The 22967-nt window shown below is 54.3% G+C and overlaps 2 protein-coding genes across 3 annotated transcripts in view; both read right to left on the bottom strand.

The window, feature by feature from the left end:
• CD247 (CD247 molecule) overlaps positions 1-8590 on the bottom strand; it is a 65869-nt gene extending 57279 nt beyond the window's left edge. The window contains exon 1 of the mRNA XM_008153171.3: positions 8446-8590. Within this exon, the coding sequence (XP_008151393.1) occupies positions 8446-8503 (58 nt within the window). The 5' untranslated portion in view covers positions 8504-8590. The remainder of the gene's footprint in view (positions 1-8445) is intronic.
• A 3813-nt stretch (positions 8591-12403) lies between these two features.
• Positions 12404-21906, bottom strand: CREG1 (cellular repressor of E1A stimulated genes 1). 2 transcript variants are annotated; one of them, XM_054711867.1, is made up of 4 exons: positions 21490-21904; positions 17805-17924; positions 15908-16096; positions 12404-12855 (listed from the first exon to the last, which is right to left on the bottom strand). In XM_054711867.1, exons 1-3 carry the CDS (start codon positions 21850-21852, stop codon positions 15908-15910), a joined length of 672 nt encoding a protein of 223 aa, XP_054567842.1. In that variant the 5' UTR covers positions 21853-21904; the 3' UTR covers positions 12404-12855. The 2 variants fall into 2 exon arrangements, with proteins under 2 accessions (XP_054567842.1, XP_054567843.1); XM_054711868.1 differs by lacking the exon at positions 12404-12855 and adding an exon at positions 12933-13142 and having other exon boundaries at positions 21490-21906.
• Positions 21907-22967: the final 1061 nt, after the last annotated feature.

Genomic DNA, 22967 nt, shown 5'->3' with positions numbered 1-22967 from the left:
TTTGCCGACCACGGCCCTAGAGGCTCCATCTGTTATTCTTGTCCCTGGAGGTGAAATTCACGGGCAGCGTCCCAGCCCCCACCCAACCTAATCAGGAGGTGACCACAGCCACCTGTGATGGCAAATGTGCAATGAGCGTCAGCGGGTTTTAAATGGCGCACACAAATCGAGCCCATGTTAACTTTTTGTATTGCATTATTTTGAATCTGCATAACTGGACGGTTTATTCCCTGGGACTTGTACCCTCCCTCCGAGAGGAGCTGAAACCTCAAAGGGAAGGAAGGGCGGTGACGGGAGAGAGGCCATGACACAGGGTCAGCGTTGACGGAGAAAGACGTTGGGCTGAAGGACCTGCTCCAGGAGAGAACACACAGCTCTGAGCATCAGACGCCCCCTCCCATCCCCCTCCCGGCCCCCGAAGCGCTGCTCCTGATGAGGGCGCTGCCCACGTGGGAGGACCTGCGTGAGAGCCGCCCTGTGGAGCCGGGACATGGCTGCTGGGCCCTCTCTGTGTCTTGGGTGCCCCTCCCCGCCCCCCACAGGGGTCCTTCCACCCCATGGTCTCTCTCCATCAACTCAATCTAACCTCCAAATTGGCAATCATCTCAAAACCAGGGGAGGTTAGATTTCTTTTTTCTCTTTCTTCTTTTGCCTTTTTTTTTTTTTTTAACTGAAATCACTCCAGGCTTGAAAGCTGCTAGAAAATGTTCAACCCCCCATTTAAGGATGCCTAAAGAGCCGCATCCTCTCTCCCCTCGGCCCGGAGAAGCCTTTCTGTGCTCGTCCAAAGGGCTGGTGGGCATTTTCTGGCCTGAAATTGAACCGGGGATCAGATCGGCTTTAGTCCGAAGCCCTGTGCTTACAGCCCTAGCTAGAAACCAGCAGATGTGTGTGTGTGTTTTTCCCCAAACCAACCAAATCAAGACATTGCCGTAAAAATCCAACACTGCTCTCTAAACCGGAACTGTGGATGGGATGGTCAACAATGCTTTGTTTGCCACGGGCCGGGGGAGCGGCCGCGTTTCTAAGGGGATGCCACAGGCCAGGTCGGCTGAGACGGGTGGCTGAGCGGGGGTGGGGACAATTATCTGACTTTCCGAGCTGTTCTTCTGAAGCCTCTACACCTAATAGAAAGAAAAAGAATAATCCTCTTTGCCAGCCTTTTGTAGCTCCATCTCTATTGTCCCCACTGGAATCCAAAGAAATGGACAAGATTAATTTTGTCCAGACGGCATTTGTGTATTTTATATAGGTCCGGGCTTTGAAGCGTGGATAGTTACGTGGGAGAAAAGGCAAAAAATGTCTCTCTAATCTGAGGAAATCAATCAAAGGGGCCGTCTCTGAAGCGCTCCAGCCTCACGCAGACCGTCCTGGGCGGCGTCTCCCGGTAGGCGCTCCTCTGTGACTAGCTCAGCGTGGAAATCAGCACGGGCTCAGAAGTGATGAAAGCCAGCCCGGACCGCAAAGAGGCGAGCCTCTCGGCCGATGGAGACTTTTTCAGAAAACCCAGGAACATGGCCCACCAGGCCAGGGAGGGAGGCTGTCCTGGCTCCGGGCTCTCGCCCACGGCCTGGTCCACGCCTGGCGGCCAGCCTTCGGGAGAACCGTGTGCTCGATGGGCACACCACAGGGGCCTGGCTTACTCGCCGGTGAGGCGGGTGGCTGACCAGATGCTGTGCATGATCAGATGTTCAAGATAATTCCAGGTCTGGCAATGCCGGCTCTCGATGGCCAAAGCTGGTCACCAGGAGCCACGCGACCGGATTGCTATTGTGCTGGTCAACCCCTAAGGATGGCCGCTGTCGGGGGACCTGGTGGGGGTTGGGGAGGTGGTAACATTTTGTGCTGAACCAGGTGTGTGCTGGCCTCCACCATGAGAAGGCCTCGCCATGGGGAACTATTTGCACTGGGTTTTTAGCCCTGAACTCTGAGAACAATAACTTTCCACCTCCTTTTGCCACCTTAACTCCGGAACCAAGGCCAACGGTAGGTCTGGGAGACCCGCACGCATCTGGCTTGAGTGTAAGGGGTAGGCAGGTCTGCACAGGTGGGCGTGGGCACAGAGTCGGATCCTGAGCAGAGGGACCTGAGAGGAAGAAAGACCCACAGAGGGAAGGACAAGGACGGCGGCTCAGCTGGGATGTGGGGGAGCTTCCAGGGGGCCAGGCCCCCCAACCTGAGATGTCTGCGCCTGTGGCCTCCCAACCTCTCTGACCCTGGAGACTTGAGTCTGGACAGAGGCTTTCTTGTCTCCCTTCGCACAGAATCCCGGGATGTGCTCGGGGACACGGCGGCCCCTGTGCACCTACCCCTCTGCCAGCTCTGAGCTGAAGCCACATATGCCCTCCCCCCCAGCCCGCTGCTGCCGCCAGCCTCCGCGACACAGCCACTCGCCGGTGCACACGAAGCAGGACGAATTGCAAGCTGAGGCCCATTCCTCCCCAGGGAAAGCTCCCAGATAGACATAGTTATTAAGAGCAAAATGGGAAATGTGGGTTTTACCAGATTTAGGGGAAATGTGAGATCAGAACTATAATAAAATGCGAGAAAAAGCAACTCCATATGAACCACCAAATGTTTCATACTCGGCAGAAAATGTATAGCAAATGAGGCTATTCAGCATCAAAATAATGATGTTTTACACCCCAGACGGAGAGGAGAGTGGTGATCAGTGCTCACTAAGGGAGTGCCGTCAGGCGTCCGCTCAGAGCACAGTCATCGGTGGATGACACGGCACGTCGGCCGAGGCCGGCTGGGCCGGTGGCGTAGAAGACTCGAGAGCGTGGACCCTGAACGGGGGTTGTAGAGACTGGTGGGGCCGCATTCTACCCTCGGGCACATCGACAAGCCTCAAAGCCTCATTTTCTTCATTTGTCAGAAGAGAACCCCCTGACTTTTCTGCCATTGGCCATAGGACGGCGACGAGGATCGAGTCTACGAAGGTGTCGGCAGCGCTTGGCAAACAGAAGGGTGACGGTACCAAGAGAGGGCCGGCTGGCCTGGGCCGGGACCCTGCCGTCTTTGTTCCAATGCTTTCTATTCCGTTTTCCCCCCTTGAGCCTGAAAATTAGCTGCTGAGTAGCACCGAGCACAGCAGGCTAGGGAAGTGGACGGGGCGGCGGGGGGAGGGGGGTGCAGTTTGGCTGCTTCAGACCACAGCTTGCTTTCTGTCCAAGCCAGAGCTCACCAACAGAGTCGCTGCGGCCTCCATGGACCTGCAGCCCGTGCACAGCGAAAGGAAGAAGCCAGCAAAGGAGGAACTTGGTCCTGTGTCTTTCCCACAGAGGCCCCGCTAGGGAGTAGGAACCGGGGGTGAGGTGGACACCAGGGAGAAGCACTGGGCGCTGCAGGAGGGAGTGGGGCTCCCGCTCCGTGTGCTGGGCACCTATGCCGTGGGGCGGGGGACGGGGGGGGGGCCCTAAATGTCCTTTAAAAGTTGGCAATTTCCAGACCACGTGCCATCCATTTGGTAGCGGAAAGGGTGTCCACCCTCTCAGACGAGAAAGCCAAAGCTCAGAGGAAGGTTTCTGTCCACATTCACATTGCAATTTAGTGACAAAGGAGGAACAAGGAAGCCGTGAGGACCAGGTTGCCACGGCATTGCACGGGGAAAGCGACAGTCTTGCTCTTTTGCAGGTTGGGAAACTGAGGCACGCGTGGCAATGGCGGCTGGGTTTTGAGCACTGTGTGCAGGCACATCCAAGAATGCCTGGAGCCCACGGCACTCTCCTGAGGGCCGCCACCTGACAGAGGAAGCCCGGGGCTCTGAGGGAGGGGGAGCTGCTCATGGCAGGGACAGGCTGGGGACAAAACAGGACTCGGACCCCGATCTTCTGGCCCCTTGGCCTCCTCTCTCCCCCGACCAGGCCCCCTGCTCCAGAGGAGACAGACACCATGCGATGGGCTCAGAGATTTAGAAACAAGCTCTTTCCTCAGTGGGATGGTTGTGCACGGAAGTCTAAAGCGCACTGAGAAATGCCCTTTGAATCCAACCTCTTCACTGTCAGTCCTGGGGAAATTAGCCCCAGGAAACACTTCAAAAGGAAGTGTCAAAGCTTCCTACCTGGAGACTCTTCTGGCAGGGTCAGCCGTAGTAACAAAAGTTAGACAGAGCCCTAATGTCCAACCAGAAGGAACGAGTGGAGAACCGCGGGCTGAGCTATGGATGGTTACAAAGCAGTTAAAGCCACGGTGAAGGCTACGCGTGGGAAAGGCCACCATATAAAGAAGAAAGCACATGAGGCCATTTTATAACAGCAGCTCTACAAAGGTGTGGACACACTTGTTAAGAATGATGGAATGGAACATGAAGTGAAAGTGAAAAGTTACTGGGCTAGCGTGGTAAGATTATGGATCATAAAAAGTTTATAATTTCCTCCCAATGGTTTTTATGGTATTTTTGTTAAAATTCCTCGAATTAAGACAGGAAAAAAGACCCGTGCTACATGGAGCATTTATTTAGTGACACAGACCAAACTGAAGGTGACGCTTGGCTCTCGTGTTGTTGCTTTTCTTCCCATTGGATAAAATTGGATAAATTCAGCAACTGGATAATTGAACGATGCGATTTATACTAGAACCACACGCTCTGTTTTCCTCCTTGGAGCCTCTCATTAGCTTATGAGTTCACGGTTAACAACCTCCACGGCGGCCTTCTGTACCGGCTGCTTTGCCCTCATGTTAAAGCCGAGTCTGAAAAATGGACGCCTTTCTTCATTTGTTTGTTCATTTTTGAGATATATTAGTTGAATCGTATGAAATTGTGATTTTTGTAGGCCCAGAATAAATAAATATTGGAAATTTCATCTGGTCAAAGGAGAACATATTAACATTAAGGTAGGATTTTACCTTAAACCATCCTTACAACTATTTCGAATCATTCTATTTACTCAGTGCTGTCTCCTCTGCCAGTTTAATTTCTCTTTAAAAACCACAAACTTTGATATTCCATTCTCTAGGGGTTAGATCCCAACAACGCCCCTCCGATACCCCCCAAACAAGCCATTAAGCTAATCGAATCACACAGAAACCCCCCGATTTCCTTCCTCCCCCAGCTTTAACCCACTCCACAGACATTTAGGCCCTGACTCTGCTCGGGCGCCGAGCTACGGGCTGGGACACATGGAGGAGGGGGAGGCGTTACTTCCCTCAGGAGCACAACCTGGGGCTTCAGGCGGAAGAGATGGCCGTGGCCGTGGCCGTGGCCATGCAGGGACTTGGTGGCCATTTTGTTTCAACCAACAAGTCAGATGGCCGGCTCGGTCCTTTCTTCACCAAACAGACTGACTACTTGCTCAGACAGACTCCGTCTGCCGTCACGCAGTGTTGGTAAGAACCAGCCGTGGCCCAAGCCGAGCAGTGTATTAGGAGCTCGCCCTGCTGTTCGTGCCGCCCAGCAGTGGCCCGCGGGAGCAGCCGGCGGCGGGACGCCCGCAGCATGCGTCTGGACAAGCTCCCGCAGGCCAGCTCCCGAGCGCCTGAGTCTTCCCGAGAAATGGGGACGCAACGCCTGGGGACTCTTAAAAGTAAAAGCGAACTTCCAATAAAAATTACATCTATTTTGGCCTATCCGGTTTGGCTCAGTGGATAGAGTGTCGGCCTGCGGACTGAAAGGTCCCAGGTTCAATTCCGGTCAAAGGCATGTACCTTGGTTGCAGGCACATCCCCAGTGGGAGGTGTGCAGGAGGCAGCTGATCGATGTTTCTCTCTCATTGATGTTTCTAACTCTCTATCCCTCTCCCTTCCTCTCTGTAAAAAGTCAATAAAATATATTTTTTAAAAATTAAATCTATTTTTTAAAGATGGAGATGAAAAGGATGTGAAAATAAATACACCACTCATCAGGCGCTTCCCAGGTCCGCTTCTGGGGGGATCACAGCTGCAGGGGCGGTCTGGGGCCAGCAGGCCTGAGAATTAGGCCACGGCAGGAAATGGAGCGGCTCACGGGTGAGCAGATCCCGGCGATGGAGGCTGAATAAACCACTGGCGAAAATGCCGGGGGTGAAAGCCTGGTCCTGGCATCGCTTACAAGCGCCCCTCAAGTCCAGCTCCAAGCAGCTAAGGCAGGGATCTGCTCTGCACCCGCCCGGCCACCGCTGCAAAGTCTGGGTCCCGCCCTGACCAACGGGGCCAGGGGCCTTGTCTCGCACACCCTCCCCTAACCACGCAGAGCGTGTCTTTTTCAGGCTTGTTTGCACTTTGGGGGAATATCCCTACAGAGTGTCTTAAGAAATAAAAGTGGGAGGTCATCCTGAGACCCGCCAGAGCTTTCCCGGGTTCCCCGTGGGGCCTGGCTGGGCCGCACGCCCTGTGCGGGTGTGAGCGCGCTCAGAAACCAAGGGAGATGGGCAAATGCCCGGGGCTGCTTCACAACACAGCGAGAGCACACCAAATCCCGACCGTGGGCTTCCGTTTCCTGTTCCTGGTGCCCAGAACAAGGAAACAGCCAAGGGTGATAATTAGTACAACTTCCACGTCCTGCCTGGCTATCGTGTATCAGGCACGCTAGTCACTTCCCCTGTCACAGCTCTGCGATGAAGGTTCTCCTTACTCTACAGGGGAGAAAACGGAGGCCCAGAGAGGTTAAGTAACTTGCTTAAGGTTGCACAGACACTGTGACTGGCCTGACTCTGCACCCCATCCAGCTGCTTCCCTGCAAGCTGAGCCGACCAGGAGCCGGGGAGTCTGTTTCCTGAGGCTTGTGCCATGGCCGCACGGCCTCCCCAGACAAAGGACAGAGCCGCACAGACCCCGCGAGCGCCTGGGCCTGCGAGGCGGGCAGTCAGAGGCACCGAGCGTGCGCGCCTGGCACAGGCAGGTGCCTTCAGTCCCCACCAGCCGCAGACCCGGCGGTGGGCGGCCTTGGGGACTTTCACCGGGGAGACCTCACGTACAGACCGGGTCATTATTTCTTTGATCCGAATGACCTGGGCGTTCCCGAGGAAACGCGAATGGACAGGTCCCGGTGAAGTGGATGTTTTAAGGGGGTCGGGTGAGTCACTTCGCTGAGCAGAGAGGAGAGACCTGAGGTCGGATTCAGCAAGGAGCCTGCCCTCGGGGCGGCAGGGGGTGTGGAACCTCGGAGTCTCCGGTCCCTCCTGCAGGGCCTCGGGCTCCGTGACGCACTTTGCCAGGAGCCCGTCTGTGTGTCTGTGTGTCTGTGTGTCTGTGTGTCTGTGCGGAGCTGAACGCTCACGTCCCCGGCCGGTGCACTGAGAGAGGGTGGGGAGGTCCCTCCGGCTCCCGCTTGGCGGGTGTGCAAGGGGCCGTGCCCCATTTTGTCTGCCGGGCGGGGCTTTGTTTTCTGCTTGTGGCGCCCCCAGCGCCCCAGCTTTTCTTGTCCCTTCTAAGCCCCCTTTGCCCCGACCTCCCCGTGGCCCGAGAGGCAAGTCCAGCGGTGACGAATCTCCCAGCAGCGCTGGGTCCCCGCCCGCCAGGACGGCTGCTCCGGGCGCACCGGGGTGCCCTCACCCGCAGCTCCGCAGCTCCGCAGCTCCGAGTGACTCATGCCCACCCAGGCCTTTCTGAGAAGGGCTGGGATCTTACAGAAAACCTGCCATGGCTCAGCCCTCGAAACCCGAGCCGGAAGTGCCAGGCCTCCCTGCCTCCACCCCGTGCGGCCCAGGCTGAGGGCGGAGGGCGTCAGGCACAAGCGTCCCTGTCCTCGGGGGTAAGCACAGCTGGTCCCGTTCCTGGGAAAATGCGCGGTGGGCGCCTGGGACACGGGAGGTGGAGAGCCTAGAAAGGCCGCGCTGCGGGACCGGGGGAGGCGAGGGTGTTTGTCCCTCATGGTGGTGGCTGAGCACGTCACCTCCCGTCCCCGCGTCCTGCCCGCGGGCCTGGCCTTCCGGGCGCAGCTGGAGAGCGGCCTGCGGGGTGAGCCCTGAGCCTAGCGTGGGTGTGTCACGGGGAGCGCCGGCCGCGGGGTGCAGAGCTGAGCCCCACGGAAGGCCAGTCCCTCCTCCGTGAGCCCCAGTTAGTGCCGGACCGTCGAGGTGGCTCATGTGAGCCAGCCCACAGCGTGGCCCTGCCTCCGGCCACGGACATGCGCTCTGTTTGGCGAAGGAAGCAGGACAGGGACAGGGACCGAGCCAGCAAGGGGGTCAAGGAAGACGCAGAAACTAGAACCACCACGAAGCCTGGCCTGGCCGGTGCTTCCCAATGCCACCAGCTTCGGCTCAACGCTGGGCCTGCGACCGGGCTCCCTGCGTCCTTCCCGGCCCGTCCCGGCCTGACCCCGGGAGAAGTCCGCACCTTGGGCAGGTGTGAGTGGAAGCTGTGAAGCCGCTACGGCAGCTGGGACCCCCCCCCCCCCCCCCCGGCTCCGCTGCCCATTGCTTTCGGAAGGACAGGGTGTGGAGGAGACGCCGGGTCCTCGCCAGCCCCTGTGGTCCCCACACAGTCCCAGACCTTCTCAAAGTGCCTTGCCACCGATGGCGGCCTTACCTGTCCCCGGGAGCTGGGCCTGCAGGACGGCCGCGATGACAAGCGCCTCCCACTTCATGCTGTCCGTCCCGGGATGTGCTGGGACGCAGGGGCCGGGCAGCCGTGCGGGACGCGCAGACAAAGGGAGTGCGTGCTGGCGACTGGGGCGGCCTGCTCAGGAAGTGGGGGACTAGGCCTCTGAGAGGCAGGCACCTGCCAGCAGCCAGGCTCACACCCCCTCGGCTCACAGGCAGGAAGCGCTGGAGGTTTGAGGGTTGGGGTGTGTGTCTGCCTGCTGCCTGAGTTTTGCTCTTTCTCTCATTTAGCCATTGTTCCATTGTCCTTCCCCCACCCCCTAATTTTGGTCTCATGTTCATCTAATTCCTACCTTGACTGGTGACGTCGGTCGGATGCATGGAGGACCACGCCGTTTCCCCAGACTTGATGTGATGGTGGGTGAGACGAGGGCTCTGCTTCAGAGTCAGGCTGAATGGGGAGACGGACTGCCTGCCCGTTCACGCCGTCTCTGCTACCTGCTTGCTGTGTGGCTTTGAGTAGGTCACTCAAAATCTCTGGGCTTCGGTGTCCTTATCTATAAAGGACACTGATGGAGTAGGTCTGAGCTTGCAGTTCTGAACTTGGCCTGAATTTGGAGCTTTCGTACATGCTGGTGGGAGTGTAAAATGGCACAGCCATCTTGGAGAACAGTTTGGCGGGTTCTTAAAAAGTTAAACATACATTCTCCGTATGATCCAGCCACCCGCTCCTAAGTATCTACCCAAGACAAAAAGAAATATATGACCATAGGAAGACTTTACATAAATAGTCACAGCAGCCCTGGCCAGTTTGGCTCAGTGGATAGAGCGTAGGCCTGCGGACTGAAGGGTCCTGGGTTCGATTCTGGTCAAGGGCACATGCCTGGGTTGCAGGCTCGATCCCCAGTAGGAGGTGTGCAGGAGGCAGCTGATGAATGATTTTCTCTCATCATTGATGTTTCTAACTCTCTCTCCCTTTCTTTCTGAAATCAATTTATATATGTAAAAGCCTAAGTGACCGTTCTACCAGTAGCTATGATGTGCACTGACCACCAGGGGCAGATGCTCAATGCACAGGCATGGAAACATGGAACAGACTGATGAATCTCAGAGGGAAGGGGAGAGGAGGGAGGGCAGGAAGAGATTAACCAAAGATCTTATATGCACTCTAGAGGCCCTGTGCATGGATTCATGTCCCTCAGCCTGGCCTGTGGGGATCGGGCCGAATCTGTGCACCGGGCCTCTAATAAAAATATATATTTTTTAAAAGAGTCACAGCAGCTCAAACTGGTGGTTTCCAGTTTGTAACAGCCCCCAACTGGAAACCACCAAAATATTTGTCAGCAGATGGATGAACAGTCTATGTGTATACATTTTTGAGAAAACTCAACCTATAGGTTACCAATTGCTATTTGAAGCAAAGGAAAGTAAATCAACTAGTATTCACTGGGTTTTTATTGTTATCTATTTTAAAAATAGTTTTAAAATTGATTTTTAGAGAGAGAGGAAGAGAGGGGGAGAGAGAAACATTGATGTGAGAGGGAAACATCGATTGGCTGCCTCCAGGCATGTGCCCCAACTGGGAATTGAACCAGCAACCCCTTTGGTGCACGGGATTGACGCCCCACCAGCTGAGCCACACCGGCCAGGGCTTTTTGGGGTTTTTCAATGTCCAAAGTTACCAGTGACCTAAAGTCATGCCACTCTTACATATCGGATCTGGGCACTCTCACACCTGCTTGTAGGACTAAGTGGTAGAAATTCTCAGGAGCAGTTTGCAACATGTACCAACTGCTTTTTCCCGTGGCTGGGACTCTCTCTAAGGAAATACACACGGGTGTAGAATACCATTGATGTATAAAACGGTCTGTCTCTTCAACAGGGAAAAATCAGAAGTGACTTACATGTCCCCACACCGGGGAATGGTGACAGCACTGAGCTCGGCCTGGCCATGTCCCTCCCATTGACGGAGCTTCTCTGGTTCCCCCAGTCCCTGTGGTTCTGACGGGGAATGAGATGAACCCTGAGCTGCAGGGCAGGACCCGGGACCCGGGCTGCGCCAGTGAGGGCACCCCACTCCCAGACACAGTGACCATTCAGGAATGGCTCCCTCCCAGGCTGCGGAGGATGCCGCCTCTTCGCTCTGAGATTGCTGACTGCAAGTAAAACCAGCTCAGCGGGAAGAGGACCACGGCAGGAAGATGAGCTCTGAAGGAAGACGTAAGGTCAGTGAATTAAAGGGCTTTGGCCAGGGCTTCTGTCACTAGCAACAGGGGCTAATATAGGCCATTGTTGATCTGATGAAGTATTCCGCAGCCACCAAGCCATCCTTACGATGTATCACCAAGTGATACATGTATCACGAAGTATTCCGCAGCCACCAAGCCATCCTTACGGATTCCAGTATCCTAAGCTTATGATTAAGTGAAAGAAGTGAGATACACGATTAGTGATCTTATTCAATGTTATATTTAAACATTTCTTGGAAGCCAAGATTGGAAGAAAACACATAAAAATGTTAGCAGCTATGCTGGCTGGTGAAGTGGTCATGTTTTAAACTTTTAAAATTTTCCATACTTTTCACACATCTTACAATAAATACTAAGGAAAAACTAAGAAAAAAATGACGTTTTACTGGTTGATTTATTTGTCCCTTCATTCCTGACAGGACTTAAGTTAGAACTGTCTTCTCAGAGCACCTGGCTCTGAAGTGATGGTTTGGAATTTCCCTAAAAAATACTGAAACACCAGCTTGACACAGAGCACAGTGGTTTCTGTTCTCAGTGCAAAGCTGAACGCCAGCCCGCGCAGGACAGCGTCCCTCCTCCTCACCGGGTCCTCCTCACCGGGTCCTCGGTCTGGGTATCACTGAGGGAAGCCTGGCAGGAGCGAGGGGGTCAGGATGTCTGTGCTTTGCCTTCCCTGAGCCCGCCCCCTCTCACAGGGAGTTTCTCCACCCCACGGACCTGGGATGAATAAGCCGTCGTCATTGGCTGTTAGCAGGACAAGGCACTTCGGTCACTCCCTCTTCCTACTTTTCATTTTCTCTTTTCTTGATCAGAACCTGCCTTGCCCTCTGGGCCAAAGGCTGTCCCCGTCCCAGACACTGCCCTTGCGGGTTGAGGCCAGGGCTCTGTCCCCCTTCTACAGGACGTGGGGTGCAGGGAGACCCAGAGCGCACGGCATTTAGGGAGGGAACATGAGACCAGGGAGCTGCCTTTGCCCCGATGTCGTCACCACCCAGGGTCTCCCTCAGCTCAGCGGTGAAAAGCAACTGCCGGCTACCCAAAAGGCGGTCTGCAGTGCCCTCTGGTGGTCAATAACTGGAACATATTCTGCCCATTCAACCTGTACCACCTGCTGTGACCCAGTGGTAACAGGTATGTTTTTACGTGGCACCAAGTGGTGAAGACAGAACTCCCACTAAGTGGGTAGAGGGGGAAACTAGATGGGTGCCTCAAACTAATCCCACCACAAACAGTGTCAGCACCGAGGCCCTGGGGCAGAGCCTTGACCAAGGCTGCATTCCGCCTCGCCCCAATTCTAGGACGCCAGGGGCTGGGCATCAAAGGGAAAGGGTCGAAGGATCCCTTGCAGCGGTGAAGCAGTGTTTGACTCGACAGCACGCTAAAATAAAGACACGAAGCGCGGCCAGTGGCCAGTGAGAGTAAGGCAGAGGAGCATCTTAAGAAAATGAATCCAGCCCAGCCCGCGGGGCTCAGTGGTTGAGCGTCAACCTATGAACCAGGAGGTCACAGTTTGATTCCCGGTCAGGGCACATGCCCCAGTTGCAGGCTCGATCCCCAGTGGGGGTTGTGCAGGAGGCAGCTGATCAATGATTCTCTCTTATCATTGATGTTTCTCTCTCTCTCTCTCCCTCTACTTCCTCTCTGAAATCAATAAAAATAGATATGTAAAAAAAGAAAGAAAATGAATCCAACTCATATCATTAAAATATGCTTTTAATTATTGATACTTTGAAAAAGAAACCCGTTTTACCAAGTTTAATGTAAATCATTTCTCTTTTTCTTTTTCTAATCATTTTTCTTCACCAGAGGCTGTTGCTGGATTTCGGGTAAGTTCATTTGTTGTCTTCGAACATGATGACGCACACCCGCTCCTTTCTCTGAGCCACTGACGGGCTCAGCAGTGATTCCCGGCACGCCTCTATGGGGGATCTCGTCTCGTCTTCTGAAACCATGTATATAAGTAAAACTATAAATTTAAATGTCTAAAATTTAGCAACCTCCTTTTCCAAGAGATTCAGTAGCAGTTCTACTTGATGCTGTAACCAGGCTGACCGGGACGTTTTCCAGAGAAATCCGAAGGCCTCGGGTCTGTGGGAAACATCCGGACAACTTCACCGGGTGGTTAAATCCGCCAAATTCTGCTTCACCTAACCAGAAGGAGAGAGGACGAAGGATTATTTCATCAAATGAGATGACATCTTACAAGTTCATTCATTCTGGGGAAAGACTAGAGAAACTTCCAACCGTTTAAGACTCTGAGCTAACTTCCGCCACTCCAGTGTGGTGAGCAGCGCCTGAGACTCCGGAGTTGTGTGTCCAGGGGCCTAGAAACCTTCACGCCAGCCAGCGCCCCCTTGTGCAAGGCTGATGCGCCCACGTGCACGGACACAGCGCCCTTCAGGCTAGGTGCTTCTCCGCTCAGAATATCTGAAGGCTTAAAAGACAGACACAGTTGAGGACAGAAGGGTCCTGAACATTAGGGCAGAGGAGCGCTAACCAGCCGTGCCCGATGGTGCTGAGTCCAGCTGGGACCCTTTTCCTGTTGCAGCCAGGACCACGGCTATCCGGAACTCCACCGGCCGGCATGGGAGGCCGGGCAGGTTAGTGATCCGTGACCTCTCCTTACCTGTCCCACTAGGGCCAGCTGGGCACAGCCGAGATGGTATGAGGCCTGGTGCTCAGACTTAACCATGTGCGGAGGCAACTGCGGATCCTATGGGAACTGCTCATCGAGGGCATCAGCAAGCACCTCTGTAAACATCAGACCTTCATTCCATGTGCAGATGTGCCCGTGGCATCTGACCCAGCAGCCCAGTGAGGCAGACCGACGTCCGTGAGGCCCCTCATTGCCCCACCGGGGCCGTCTGTGCTGAGCCACCTCAAAAGACGCCTCTGAGAGCAGCAGAGTCTAGGGTGCAGGCGGCTTCACGGCGTTTGGAGAAGTCACATCCTCCAAGTCTGATCTGGGCAGACGCCACGGGGCGGAAGCTCCTGCAGGCCCCTGGGAGGGGTCCCTAAGAATGTGCGGCCCCTACGGGTATCACTGTCCACTCCCCGGACTAGCGGACAGAACTGGTGGCAATCCGAGTGGGCGGCATGGTGGCAGGGCCTCCCAGGCTCTGTGTCCTGCCTCAGAAGGGCCACGCCCTGGCACGTCTTTGGTCTCCCCATCTTATCTCTCAGCTGCAGAAAGGCCACACGCCTGTGCAGTGAAGTAGGAACCTTGGGTGTGTCTCACTCAGCATGGAGACTTAGAGAAAACATCCACATTTTGTTATTAAAGTGAGCATCGCCCCTGGGCGTGTTACTTATACAAAGACTAGAGGCCCGGTGCACGGATTCGTGCACAGGTGGGGTCCCTTGGCCTGGCCTGTGGGCACTGGGTCAAAACCAGCTCTCCAACATCCCCCAAGGGGTCCCAGATTGCGAGAGGGTGATTCTCGGGTGACACACCCCGGAATCGGGCTCCCTCCTCTCTGGTTCTGGGTGTGTCACCCAAGAACCACAGCTGCCAAGTCACCACAGCTCGGCAGCTCCTGCGTTGAGTGTCTGCCCCCTGGTGGTCAGTGCACGTCATAGCTACTGTCCTGTCGGCCGGTCACTTAGGCTTTTATATAGATAGATAACTGTACTGCAGAGAGCCTTATGTCCTGTGAACATCCCCTTTAACCTTGAAGAGTGGGCCTGTCATTTACTGACCGTCCTCCTGGGTGCCGTGTTGCCCGGCCGGCACACTGTGATGGCGCCTCTGTGTCCCTATAAAGCGAGGTGGCGTTACCAGCCCCAAACCTGCCTGTGCCCCTTCTCCCCCAGGCGCGTGGACTCTTTTCAAACAAGCAGCTGAGAATCTGTGTCTCAGATGATCAGGCTGGCAAATCGCCAGCATTTACGAGATGCCTGCTCTGTGCCATGCATTGTCCTACGCTGTGTTTAAGATTTTAAAGAATCAAAAATAAAAGCTGAGCTCTGCTGTGAAGAAATGTACAATCGTGGTGAGATGTAACAGTCCAACGTGGACCTGGCCTACGTGGAATAAGATAGGACACATAGTGCTGGGAGCAGAAGCCCGAACGTGAGCTACACCTACCAGCTTCGTATCCCCACCCTCGCCTCTGCCAACAGCAGTCATGTCATCATCGCAAGGAGACCCTGCATCAGGAGTGACACTGGAGCAGGAGCTGGCCGGCCACCAGGGGGCGACCCGAGGGTCAGCATAGCATCCTGGTAGGAAGCCAGTGCTGCTCCCCATCTCACAGATGAGGGACCGCGTTACCTAATTCATAGGTCGCGGTGAGAGCAATGAGCTGATACATATAAGCAACTCACACTGCACCCAGCAGGTCAGAGCAGCTCAGCACACACTGGGTGCTGCTGTGACTGTGGTTGCATCACCGCCCGTGAGGCCGTGCGGATGGCAGGGATGCCAGGGTTACCGTGTAGCTGGGAAAAGATCGGTCCCTTATCTTCCTTCGTTGTAAAGCACCTGACCACACCTCCTCAGGTCCTGCTCTCCTCCCTCCTTCTCTCCCATGGCCTGTGCTCTCGGCCTCCTCCCCTCTGGTGCCCACTGGCTGGCAGGGGGACCCACGCGGCCCACAGGCACCCCCAGGCCTGGGGGCTGCTGGGCATGGGACCATGTGCTCAGACTTGGGTGGGGTCACTCAGTCCAGAGGCACCCAAGTCTGAGTCTCACGAGAAAAGGCGATCCCGGGTCAGAACTGGCTCTTCCTGAGCCCACAGCACAGCCTCAGACGGGTCTGGCCTGGAGGCGGAGTTCAGGGAGCCCGGGAACGGGGGTGGAAGGAAAAGCTCTCCTTTCCATTCGGCTCTGACTGAAGTTTCTCATCTCCTTCCGTGAGGAATGTAGGCAGCAAACCACCAGGTGACGGTGCACCTGTGCCTGTCGCCCACAGAAACAGACGCTTTCCTGTCACATCAGAGCTGCTGCAGGTGCCTTAACATGTTACTGAGCATGCTCATTAAAGAGCCAACACATCACTGTACCACAATTACAAGACATGTTTTATGAATGGACTTCAATATAGTCGTTTTCTTTGTAACCCTATGTATTTTATGCATTACAAAAATACTATTGTGAGTGTGGCCACAGGGCTTACCAGGGTGCCAAAGGAGCCACCCCCTGGCTTAGGACCCCGGGCGAGGGCTTCGAAATAAGGTGCACGATGGGTAAACACGCACCTACTGAAATGTGGCATTATAGTATTCCTCGGGCGTCACGATTTTGGGTCCACCGAAGTAGTCCAGGAGCCAGATGTTGGTGATGTTCAACTTGGCAAAGAACCAGTTGTGGCTGGAAGGCCAGTCTTTCATCTCGGGGTGTCGAATGAACAGCGACTGCTTTGCAATGTCCATCTCGGTCTCATTCACCTGAAAGACAGTGAAGTGACCATGCTCACAGCGGGGACACTGTCTTCTCGTCTGTTAACAATGTGATTCTAGCCTTCCACACATCCTAAGTGTTTAGTTACAGATCCTGATTTTTGTACTGTTTTTTTCAATTAAGATATAATCCTATATAATAAAAGCCTAATATGCTAAGTGTACAGTAGTTCGGTCGGCCATTCAACCAATCAAAGCGTAGTATGCTAATAATATGCTAAGGCTGCTCAACTGCTTGCTATGACATGCACTGACCACCAGGGGGCAGATGCACCGACTGGAAGGTTAGCTTGCTGCTGAGGTCCAGCTGATCAGGACTGGGTGAGATGGGCCGGACATGCCCTAGAGCCCTCCCATGGACCTTCTCTGGCCCTGATCATGCACCAGTGTGGTACCTCGGCCTGGCCGTTGCCTTCTCACAATCCAGGACCCCTAGGGGGATGTTGGAGAGGCGGTTTTGACCTAATCCCCTCAGGCCAGGCCGAGGGACCCCACCAGTGCATGAATCCATGCACCGGGCCTCTAGTTCAAAATAAGACAAGAATAAACTCTGTGCTTCGAGTACTCATGACTGTAAAGTGACTTTGGCCAGCCCCTGTATAGATTGTGAAATGATCACCACAGTGAGTTTGGTTAGCATCCATCACCACACATACTTACAAAAATGCTTTTCTCTTCTCTTTTTCTTTCTTTCTTTCTTTTTTTTTGTTTGTTTTTTTTTTTTGTGATGAGACCTTTTAAGGTCCACTATACATCCTGATCATAAATGTAAGGAAACAAGAAAGCATAAAGGAAGCTTGGATAATGCAGCAGCAATGAAGAGCTCACATGGAGATGAGAATGGGTGTGGACATGAGAGACCAGTGCGGGCCCGTTTTCATTGCTAAACGGTCATTTTGAGCTGGTAGAGGACTGGCACGAGGCACTAGCATGAAATGTGCCTGTTGCCTGTGACATATCCCATTAGCTCATTCACCCCAGGACAAATGCGTGGGAAACACGGGCTGCAGGTACGCAAAGGTGAGTCTTTAGAAGACACAGGGAGTCAGGAGCACTTGCTGCCTGCCCCTCCTCCTGCCTGTGATGGGCACGCAGACACAGAGATGCCCCCACATAGAACTTGGAGACCATAAACAGAACTGGGCCGCGAAACCCGGGTCAGCAAGGTCAGGAAGCGATCTGCTGGCTGGGCCATCAGTCAGTGCTCGTGACACCTTGCCCTCTGTGCTTCCCAGGGTTTTACTGAACCTCCTCCCTCCAGCACTCGCCGCAAACTGTCCGGATGCACAGCCGGGACTTAGTAATGGATTCTCCCCTTCTAACCTGCTCAGGACGCTCTCTGCTCTAAGCCACTGTCACAGGGTGGAGACAGGAAGGCGCGTGCTGTCCAGTGTAGAACACGGCAGGAGAGTGAGCTTGGGCTGAGATGTTCCTTACTTAGGGGCTTCCCAGCTATTAGATCTGTTTGGCCTCAAGAAATACTTCCTTTTGCTCTTGAGTGTCTGATTGAACACCTATTTGAAAGCAACCGATGAAATCTCTGGGCGCTTGTGAAATTACTTCATACATGAGTACATATTCTAACTCTGCATCTCAATCACAAGCCAGTTTTATTTTATTTTCCAACTGTCCCCCCTTCGTTGTTAACAAGATGACGCTCTTCTAAAGCCAGTCTGTTCCTGCAGCAACTACATACCTTGGTTACAGTCCCTGACAGGATGATGTGAGCACAGAGGGGGCTCTGGGGGTCAAATCCATGTTTCCTGCAGAAGTTAGTCTGCGCCAAAGACATGGTCAGCGTAGCGTACGGATTCTCCTGGAGAGAGAAAATGAAGACCCTCTCGTGAAACACTGTGTCTGGAGAGGCAATCAGTTTGACCTCATGCTCACACACCATCCCCAGAGCTCGACCACTGTTCTTCCATAAAACAATGGATTGTGAAACATCATCTTTCACTCCGGACAATGTCTGTTTGAACAGAGAATAATCTTGATCCTCTCTCCAAAAGGGGGAAGGGCACTCACATTTTAAATTTAACTGACTCAGAACCCTAGCCGGTTTGGCTCAGTGGATAGAGAGCCTGAAGGGTCCCGGGTTCAATTCCAGTTGAGGGCATGTACCTGAGTTGCAGACTCCTCCCTGGTTGGGGCAAGTGCAAGAGGCAACCAACCAATGTGTCTCTCTCACATCAATATTTCTGTCTTTCCCTCTCTCTTCCCTCTCTCTAAAAATCAATGGAAAAATATCCTCGGGTGAGGGTTAAAAAAACTGACTCAGAATTATTTTAACACTTCTTAAACCCTTAACTTGTCCCATATTCCCCAGAGAAGTTATTATTACAGTACCACCCAAGCCCAAGGCTCTATACCGTCAACAGATCTCAAAGGGTTAGACGCTAACGTGAAACTAGTGCATAAAAACACCAGTTGCTCAACTAGCCACTTCCACAGCTTCAGCGAGAAAGTGGCTGAGTCATGCTTCTTGGTGATCTTGTGCTGGCAGACGCGGTCATGGGATTTCAAAACAAACAAGAGAACGCTGGGACTCAGAAGTTGAGGCAAGCAACATTCCTAGTTCTTTCTTATTAGAAGTCAGCTTCACCAGAGGCACTGCTGACAGACTACAGCCAAGTTCACACGCTGCATTTTAGACTGCTGAGCTCTTTAAAGGCAAAGGGTCTTGTGCGGCAAATTCTGCCATGTCATGGTGACCCATCAGGCAGTCAGTCAGAAGAGATCTCCTTGAAACCACTCAGCCAAATATTTGCTTCTATACATTCTTAGGCAAGGCACCCAGGAAAGGCAGAAAAAGAGAGGGGGGGACTGGGCATGGTCTCCCCTTCTGTGAGTTTATAGTCTGGTTGAAAAGTCAGACATAAACAAAACTTAAATACTGCAAAACAAAGATACGGAAGACATCATAAGGCAGCACGTAACTAATCGCCAAGTGACAGGTACAGTTAATCGGTTTTCCAGTTCAGTGTAAGGAGCCGTAGGTAGGGCCTGGGGTGACACAGAAGCTTTGTAAGGTATTCAAAACCAGGGACCCGAGTCTGCACAAAGACAGAGCGGGGGAAGTGTAAGAGGTGGCTGAGAGCAGTGAGAAACCCAACTTGCTTGAAGGAGTGGCTTTCGGAGGGGAGCGGGTGGGGGAGGGTGGTTCAAGGCCAAGCTCAGGAGTCAAGGTGGTCTTTGTAGGCTGGCATCGGGTGGGGATTTTTAGAATGCTGATTTCTGGGCTCCCTTCCCCACCTGGGTTCCTGCATTTCATTTCAGAGTGGTTCATTTTTTTTTAAATCCTCCCCCGAGGATATGTCTATTGATTTTAAAATATATTTTATTGATTTTTCACAGAGAGGAAGGGAGAGGGATAGAGAGTTAGAAACATCAATCAGCTGCCTCCTGCACACCCCCCCCCCCCCCACTGGGGATGCGCCCGCAACCAAGGTACATGGCCTTGACCGGGATCGAACCTGGGACCCTTCCGTCTGCAGGCCAACGCTCTATCCACTGAGCCAAACCAGCTAGGGTCTGTTTATGGATTTCAGAGAGGAAGAGATGGAGAGAGAGAGAAACATCTTGTATGAGCCCCAACTGTGGGCCAAAGAAGAAAACCAGGTACGTGCCCTGATGGGCAGTGGTGTACAGGATGATGCTCCAACCAACTGAGCCGCCCTGGCCAGAGCAGGTACATGCATTTTAAACAAACGCCAGGTGCATCTCAAGCTTCAGATGGAAAGGTTTCCGAACAGAAGGCAATCCCAAGTGGCTCATGTCAACCTGGTGGGCAGGGCGGACAGGAGCAGACAGAGGTCAGAGGAGGAGGACAGGCAGAAACTAAACCAACCCTGGCTGGTTAATGAGGGGACCCGAGTCAGACTAACTCTGATGTGGCCTTGCCTTTTCGCTCCGCCGTGGAAACCTGCAATCCTGGGCAGGGTCTGTCTCTTCCCAGACCAGCCAGACCTGGGCTGAGACCCTGCCCCTCTGAGCCTGTCTCCCTCACAAGTTTAAACGTATCATGCACAGCAGTGGTTCTCAACACCTCCCCCCATCAGAAGCATCGGGATGGGAGGGGGCTGTTTTTTAGTGAAATGCATTTTAATAAAATGCCTTGTAGAGTGTTGGCTCGCAGACTGAAGGGTCCCAGGCTCGATTCTGATCAAGGGTTCCGATCAAGGGCACGTATCTTGGTTGCAGGCTCGACCTTGAGCCCCCATCAAGATGTGTGTCTCTCTCACATCAATGTTTCTCTCTCCCTCTCCCACTCTCTCTACAAATCAATGGAAAAATATCCTCGGGTGAGGATTTTTTTAAAAAATGCCTTAGCATCGTGTTTAAAAGTCCTCCCAGGTGCCTGTATTCGCAGCCGAGGTTGAGCCCCACTGACGGAGTGGAATGAGCCTGCTTTGAGCACACGCTCCGGAGCAGAGTGGGCTGGGAATAAGATGGCGAAGGGCGGGGCGGGGGCGGTGCCTGGGCTAAGGAGGCAGCTGCTTCTGTTTTTGCTCAGACAGTGCGGCTCCCACTGTCACCTGATCTTCCAATTTTTCAAGAAGTTACAAGTTTAGATTTTTAACTGAAATCTCAATTTTTAAAGGATGGAACTAACTCAGTTTTATTTTAAAACACAAAACAGAACCTTGTGTGGGCGAAGGAGAACTGGTTGGTGGACATATTCAGTTCCTGAGCCTGTGGGCTGTGTTGCAAAGGGCATGGACCTGGGGTGAAATTCCTGTCTGGCCACTGGCGTTGGGAGAGTTCCTTAACCGCCTAAGCCTCAAAGTAAGGACAGGAACACCTCCTCAAAGCGCCATCAAGAGACAAGGACTGGAAAGTGAGGGTCCCCTGGCGCATAGTGGGTGCTTTAATCAAAATATCACTTTCTTTCATCTTATCTTTACCAACTTCGTTGTCTTTACCCAGTTAACCTCCAATCTGGGATCTTTGTCAAAAGACCCTCCACCTAATCGAGCTTCAGTGGGAGACTCTGTGTGGCTCTAGCGTCCCCGGTTGCATGTCTGACACCTCTCTTGGGAGGGCAGGGGTCCCCGGCCCTAAAAGGTGGGCAAAGAGCGAGGGGGATGGATTTCCCATCAGTTCTGCCTCCCGCCGAGGTGGCAATGTGCGCAGGAGGCCTACAGGTTGCTATAACCACTGTCACCGTCTACACGTTGGATGCCAGCCTCTTGGTGCAGAAGGGAAGGTTCTTAATTCAGAAGGCGGGGTAGGCAAGAGAAACCCTTAGGAAGTGCTTAACCTCCCAACAACCTCAGTGCCCTGTAGCTTTCCCTGTGGAGCCCAGCGTCAGGGGTGGTTGCCCGGGGCGGGTGCAGGTGACAGTGGAAAGCCTGGCCCACGGCCCGGGTGCCCACGCTCACCTGCAGGTTGCCCACCAGCTGCTGCATGGGGCTCAGGTAGAAGTAGGGCACGCCGCTGCCCGCGCCCGGGGGCCCGTCGCTGAGCGACAGGACGTCGGCGAAGGCCCAGCCGCGCACCGCCTCCTGCGTGGAGATGGTGGCCAGCGCGCCCCAGTCGCAGACGTGCGTCACGAAGCGGGCCACGCGCGCCGCGTCCTCGCGGGGCGGCAGCGGCGGCATCAGCCCGGCGGCGTCCCAGTCCCCGTGGTCCCGGCCGCCTCGGCCCCGCGCCGGGGCCACCAGCAGCGCCACCAGGGCCACCAGCGCCGGCGCCAGCAGGGCGGCGAGCAGCGCGCGCGCGGAACCTTGGACAGGCCCGGCCATGGCGGTGACTCGGGCGACAGTCCCGGCCCGCGCCCTCCGGGCCCCGTGTTAACCCTGTCGGGACCACGCCCACCGCTGGGCAGGTCACGCCCCTTTCGAGAGGAGCCAATCGGAGCCGGGGGAGGAGGGGCGGGTCCCTGGTCGCCCAGCAACCTGCGGGCTTGGTCTGTCAGTCTTCCCCAAGCTCCGCCCGCCTATCTGTAAAGATTGGGAAATGATCCCCAGTGGGAAGTTGTTTTGTTTGACACTCGAGAAACCCGGGCTCAAAAAAATGAAGCAACCTGCCTACGTCGTCCTCTGGGAAAGGACACTCTCCGCGCGCACACGCACGCACACGCGCGCAGACCCGGGCGCCTTCCTGGGGCACCTTAGGGTATGGGTCTCTGGCCTCCTCGAGGAAATGCTGCATTTTCTACACAAGTTTCCCTTTTCTGCTTGCTTCACTGTCCGCACCAAAGCGCAAGGTGCCAGGGATACGGAACAGGGCCCAAGTTTAGGGCCCATACACTAGTCCTAGCCTCTCTCGGACGGTATTCCGTGCGCGAATTTGAACTCATCCAAACCATTTGGGGACCTGTTAAGTCATCAGGCTTGGGGGTCAATGCTTTCGCAAATGCCTTGCCCCTATGACTCTCCTCACCCCACGTAAGTACCGTTTCCTTCTCTCCTCCCAACAAGGTCCTTTCCATTCAGGGGTGCCTCCTCCTCCTGAGGTTCTGGGATGGTCTGAGCTCATACCGCCTGACCTACATCCTTTATAATTGTGAGCTTTGTCCTACGTCCTCAGAGTGAGTTCAATCTTTTGGCCTCAAGATCCCACCTTAGTCGTCATGAATGCTGCCCCTTGTGCCATGCAGGAGTGTGTCAGCCGGCGGTTCTGGCTCTGGCCCTGGAGGCTGTTGTTCTACAGGTGAAGTCATGTCACCCAGCAGCTGGGGCCAGTCATGTGAGCAAGGGTGGGCCACAGGTGTGTGAGTCAGAGTCTCCACTTCCCGTCTCCCACTCAGCTCCCTCTCAGCAGCCCAGATTCCCAGGTTCCCAGGTTCCCAGGTCAGAACTTGGGTACGGGAACAAGCTATTTGCTCCGGGGGCCCGGATGTCATACCCACGGCTTT

The sequence above is a fragment of the Eptesicus fuscus genome, chromosome 22 (assembly GCF_027574615.1).
Source record: "Eptesicus fuscus isolate TK198812 chromosome 22, DD_ASM_mEF_20220401, whole genome shotgun sequence".
NCBI lineage: Eukaryota > Metazoa > Chordata > Mammalia > Chiroptera > Vespertilionidae > Eptesicus > Eptesicus fuscus.
The sequence above is the reverse complement of the archived record's forward strand: the minus strand, read 5'-3'. Positions and strand labels throughout refer to the sequence as shown.